Here is a 6138-nt window from a genome sequence, read left to right as displayed (position 1 = left end):
CTGATTATTTAAATTTACATTATTTATTTGGGGGGGGAACATAAAGCTTGACTTTTTTGTCCCAACTTTGAAGGTCCACTCTATTGATCCTCGCTGATCAAATGGCTCCCTCTCCTGGTAAAGAGTGAGCTGCCTTCATCTAATGATCTTCACAAGGACATCCTATTTTATGCTGCATTACCTTTTTCTATAGATTTTCAATACAACACATTAAGCTGTCCTTAAAGTGTGTCCTCCTTCAGTCTACTCCTTCTTTCTCCTGACTCAGGCCTGATGCGTTCAGAAAAGAAAACATTGTAATCACATCTTAACTGGGGTCACATTCACGGCACTAATTTAGAGCCAGAGGCAAGGGTGCATTCTCTTTCCTTTAAAAAATAAATAAATAAATAAATAACACCTAAAATTTGGACATACAATAACACATTTTTAACACTCTCTTTGCTAGACATTTTTTATTGACGCTGATTTATTTATTTATTTATTTTTTTAATTATTTTTGGAGTTTATAAAAACTTTACAAGCAAGACAAGACACAGGAATACATGACAAAATGTGAAATAAAACTAAATCTAACCAAAACAAAGTCAACAAAAACATCATGACACATTTAGCTGAAATGATGGTTAAAAAAAAATAATCAGGAAGGTGCTATATCATTTTGAGTTAGTATTATTAGCTTACAATTCTGAATATGAAATTTAGAGTTTCATAACCAGGACTGATGAAAATTGAAAATAATGCAGTAGTAAATGAGAAACAAATATGGTAATATATGTACATTTAAGAGTATTTGACAATGTTAGCAGTGGCCCTTTTTGGCCACGAAAACTTTTTTTTTTTTTTTGTTTATTCTGACACTGCACAAGAAATAGCATTGACACTGCTAATTGACAAAAGTATCAACAATTCTGCTATGTCTTTTTCAGGGCCGATGCAGATACCCATTGTAACCAAGGAGGCCGATAACTTATACCGAACCAATATTGACTTTCACCAAAAGGGAAAATATTGGCATCCAAATTTTTTAAAATGCAAACTCAAATTCTTAACTTTGTTGACATTTCTTTAAACATATGTTTATTGAATCTCTTTTCAGATTTGCCCTGCAATTGGCTGGCAACCAGTCCAGGGTGTCCCCCGCCTACTGCCCAGAGCCAGCTGAGATAGGCGCCAGCACCCGCTGCGACCCTTGTGAGGAATAAGCGGTCAAGAAAATGGATGGATGGATGGATGGATGGATTTTCAGATTTGCAAAATGTTGATATCTTTTTTTGGGATGGTTTTTATTTCTATTAATTAATTAATTAATTAATTAATTTGTTTATTTTGTAATTCTTAGACAATTGACATCTTACCTTTAAAATCCTAACAAAAAGTTTAGGGACTTCCAGGGTCATGAGAATGTTGTAAAAGGTTAAATGAAAAATGAAACAAATAAATAGCTCCCTTTTGTTTTCTAGAGGAAATAAAGTTTTCCAAACTTTCAAACTATCCCAAATGTTAAGTTTTCACTTGTCTTAGTTTTAATTTCAAACAGAAGAATATGCCGTTTCCAGGGTCTCTTATAATGTTAACTGAATATTTAAATAAATATTTCGATGAAGTTAACAGTTTAAATTGACAGTCAGACTTTTCTTTGAAAACGCTAATAATCGGTCCTTTCCTATTCAAAACAAAAATTGATGTTATTCATTCCTCCCTTTGTAAAACAAGAGCCCTGTAACAAGCATTTAAAGTGTTAATTTTGAATTTAAATAATAAGATAAATGGTAAATATGGTGAATGTAAATTTAACAAAGCACATTTTGAAAGTCAAATTTTTTTTTAAAAAAATTGTAAAATGTATCATTTTATTATTTTAGCAGAGATGTCTTTTTTTTTTTTTTTCTGTCACTGCAAAATAAATAAATAAATAATGCCATACTTTCCGCTTGAAAGTATAGCAAAATTGGGCTCCTGTCAGTTAAGATGTTAGAAAACCTGTTGCGCTCCATTATCATCAATAACAAAGACCGTATTGGGATTGTGAATTACATTGTGTATGTCTGCTCACTGCGTTAGCTGTTTGCATCGGTGTATTTAAGAGTCTGATAATCTTCTTAGTCTTGGTAAGTACCCAGCTAGAAGTCAGCTAGTGTCCAGATTGTCTCATCCTCACTTGGACAACAACAACAACAAAGTATCCTTCTGCAAACGAGGTGGCATGGTGGCTTCTCCGGCATGAAATATGCACCTGCCTTCCTTTGGCAAGTGTGCTGACAGAGCTGTGGAAGAGGTGTTGGAGGGCCTGCTCAGCTTGAAGATGTTTGGCAGCGGCAAGAAGAAATGGTTTGTGAGGAAGCACAAGCGGCAGTATCAGCAGCAGACGAGGTCCGCCAGGAGGCCGTGCACCAAGCAGAAGCAGCGGTGGGCCGCTAAGATCCTCAAGCAGCACCGGCAGAAGCTCCTTAACGAGCTGGACGTCAACGCCGTGCTACCCTACTTGGTCTACGATAAGGTGTTCTCGCTCGGGGAGTACAAGGAAATCCTGGGACAGGAGTCCAACAAGAGGCGCACTGAGGTATTCCTGGACCATCTGTCTTCCAAAGGACCCGCTGCGTTTTGCTCCTTCTGCTCGGTCCTGGAGGAGACGTGTCCCCACCTGCTCACCTGCTTTCTCTTGGATGGAGAAGGTATGTTGATGACATCACACTTACAAACTCCTGGTCATTTCAAACAAAGAAGTGCCTTTCTTTCTCTTGCGTTTACTCAAGAGAAACCAAAAGCATTCAATCAATAATAGAAATTGCATATCTCGAGCGGGAAACTTTTTATTGAGCAAGCACCGCAGACTAAGAGCCAGCAAAAAATAGCCTCTTAAACCGGCGATGGCTGAGGGGATTACTGAGCCGACATCCTTTATAACTAGCATATGGCCGACGTGTCTGCAGTCTGCGGCACTCACTCTGTCTGTGGCGTACAAACGTCCTAATCAATCTGATACCCCTGAGCCCTCAATTACAGTTTCACACATACAGTACCCTACAGAAGTACTAACCATGAGACAACCATGCTAACTATAGCAACAATATTGTCATTCCATATGTTTCCGCCTGTGAGAATCTACCTAAGAATTTATGTGAGAAACTGTAGCTGAGAGCCAACGTAACATTGTAAGTCATTTAAAAAAAAAAAGCCGCTCTGATTGTGGTGTCTTGGAAGGTCGGATCGGCCCCAAACCATTTCTATAAATCTTAGGGTGGATTTCCGCATCCGTAGTAGACAGTATACGTCCAGTGCAGTAAGTAATGCACTGATATTTGGGGGAAAACCTTTACTTTGTACCTGCACCTCAATGAGAAACAAAGCTCTTTTGAAGACAGAGAAAACAAACGGTTTGAAAGAGGAATGAGGGAGAAACCGTCGCTTACAAAGAAGGGGGATCATGACATCAGTGCTGTCCTTTCATCCCTTCTGAAGAGATTTAGTAATTTTGAATCTAACTTCAAAAAAAAAAAAGCCACTTTTTGCCTTCAGGTGCCTCCATGACCATTGCTACAGCTGAATGGAATATTAATGAGGATGATTCCACTCAAGCGATTGTCATTGGCTGGCAAAAGCCTCTCTCCAATATATCTTAAAAAAAAAAAAAAATCCAAAAGAGTGAAACCATTCTTGATTGAAATGGGCCTCAATGTGTAAAGTGCCTTGAGACAACTTCTGTTGTAAGATGGCATCATGTAATTAAAATTGACTTGTTTGTCTTAAAGCAGAAAATTCAATTTTGAATCTCTGCTGCCACCTGTTGACAAAAAGTGAAACTGCACAAACCCTTCTCACATACACAATGCGCACATGACATCACATCCGCATACGGGGTGGGAAATTCGAACCCAAATCCAGTCTGAAAATGATTGGCCAGAGGCTTGCTATGGGTGTTAATCTACTAATTAGAAGATGTTTCAGTCATAAATGTTCAAATAAAAAAGCCTCTGTAAAGATATTTTTGGGCAAATTGTTACATAGAGCAGCTTTAACTCGTATTAAAATAATGTATATTCACGACAACTTGGCTGATGGATCAATCTGCTCGAACAGATGGCCCTCCAAGAGAGGGGATGAAAGGGGGGCTCCCCGTGCTCCCAAACACTTCTGGAGAGGAACCGCTTTGCTCGCCTCCCATGTACATTGACCCTGTGTTTGACTCCAGGTAAGATTGTGAATTCCTATCAGTCTCTCGATTTCGCACTTTTATCAACTTCATGGAGCTAATTTCAAATTCGCCATTGTTTTGTTGGGTATAAGATGCATTCAGGAATAACTTCACTCCAGCTCCATATGTATGAGCATGATCCTCCTTACAGATAGGGGTCAGTGCGCCACATGATGCTTCGTTAACCTGTAAACGCATGTTCATAAGAACTTTAAGCAGATTTGTGGAGATCCCCAAATGTGATTATTTTTACCAAGTTAATTCATTCATGGTGACTGACTGGTTCGCACGTCCGCCTCCCTGTTCTCCTCCCACATTCCAAAGAAATGCTTGGCAGGCTAATTGGGCGTTCTTAATTGTCCCCAGGTGTGCTTGTGAGTGTGGATGGTTGTTTGTCTCCATGTGCCCTGCGATTGGCTGGCAACCAGTTCAGGGTGTACCCTGCCTACTGCCCATAGCCAGCTGGGATAGGCTCCAGCACGACCCTTGTGAGGAGTAAGCGGCTCAGAAAATGGATGGATGGATAACTCATTCACTCCCAGCCATTTTCACCAAAGCAACCCCCTTCGCTCCCGGCTGTTTTACTGGATTTTGACTGATTTTGCAAGACCCACAGAATATTGTGTTCTATTGCTCTAAAAACATGGAACCTACAAAAATAAAGATTAGAGTCCCTTCTTTCACCAGGACAAAAATATATTTGTATCTGTTTCCATTTTGCAGCAATTAGCATTCGAATATATAAGTTTCGCCATATTCACATTGCTGGTGAAAACATTGTCAAAAAGAGCTTGTTGCAACAAGGCCCTGGCCGGTCTCTTATACTCTGCTGCCACCTGCTGGCCTTTTTTTGTAATAACTACCATTGCTTTAAGCCACCTCATCATGTCAGAAGCTGCATCAAAGCCTTCTGTATGCTATTGCATTAAAAAAAATATATAAATATGTTTTTGGGAGTGAAGGACAAAGCATTAAAAAAAAACATGATTTACATGTTTGGGTTTGAATGAGTTAATAATGTTCAAGGGCATTAGAGTAGCACAGTGTAATAGTGGCTAGCTCTCCTGTCTTCTTCTGTCTCTTTGGAGTTCGTGGTTTCGACGCTCGGCCTTCTGTACTTGAGCGAGTTTTTACTAGATACAGAGAGTGCCTTCCACATTTCAAGAAACAGCATTTTATGTTAATTGCAGTCTAAAGATAAATAGTCTTGTTGTGAATATGAGTGAATGGTTGTCTATATGTGCTGAGTGTTTAGTATGTTATATTGGCACATACTTTCTATAGTGCTGTTCGTCGTTAAGATTATGGTGGTTGAGATGGAGCCTGTCACAGATAACTACGGGCGGCATGAATATTTGATTTTGCTCCTCTTGATGTATGAATGTGAAACAAACATCTTGCATGACTGTGAATGGGGTCAATCTGATGTACAAGATAGAAGTCAGAGCATCCACACTCAAGCCTTGCGAGTGCGTCACAGCTGAGTGATGGCGTAGTGCTGCGTGAGCGTGGACCCCCGGAGAGTACCCTTGGCCCAGCTGCCACCGAAGGGGGAGGGGTGAGCGAGGCCGAGTGGATACTGCCGGGGTGTGTGTGCGTGTGTGTCTACGTGTGCGTGAGGTGGGGCGGGCGGGTGGCGATGAGCTTAAAGTGACGGGACAGACAAGCTGATATGCTCTCCAGACCGTTAAGGAGGCCTCTTTAATGTGTGACAGCTAAGTCAGCATTGAGACCGAAAGCCCAGTGGTGTGGCCCTGGGCACGCACACACACACATGACAGGATGACAGCAACACACACATTGCAGCACACGCATCACAGAGTGGCCACAGAGCCGCCCAACAACACGCAGACCACTTGCAAGGCGATGTAAGTCCTCTTGAAATTATTTATGAGCTTGCATATGATGATTTTCTTGGACATGTTCCAACTGCTGGAGTTAGA

General features: G+C 40.6%; 1 protein-coding gene across 10 annotated transcripts in view; it reads left to right on the top strand.

The window, feature by feature from the left end:
- Positions 1–2144: 2144 nt before the first annotated feature.
- The window catches only part of tjp1b (tight junction protein 1b), a 112893-nt gene continuing 108899 nt past the window's right edge, over positions 2145–6138 (top strand). For 9 of the 10 annotated variants that reach the window (XM_077516190.1, XM_077516191.1, XM_077516178.1 and 6 more), the window contains exons 1-2: positions 2145–2675; positions 4081–4192. In XM_077516190.1, the coding sequence (XP_077372316.1) occupies positions 2231–2675; positions 4081–4192 (557 nt within the window). In that variant the 5' untranslated portion in view covers positions 2145–2230. The remainder of the gene's footprint in view (positions 2676–4080; positions 4193–6138) is intronic. The other variant, XM_077516189.1, reaches the window with a different exon arrangement.

The sequence above is a fragment of the Festucalex cinctus genome, chromosome 3, assembly GCF_051991245.1.
Source record: "Festucalex cinctus isolate MCC-2025b chromosome 3, RoL_Fcin_1.0, whole genome shotgun sequence".
Lineage (NCBI taxonomy): Eukaryota > Metazoa > Chordata > Actinopteri > Syngnathiformes > Syngnathidae > Festucalex > Festucalex cinctus.
Note: the sequence above shows the minus strand (reverse complement) of the source record. Positions and strands in the feature narration are given on the sequence as shown.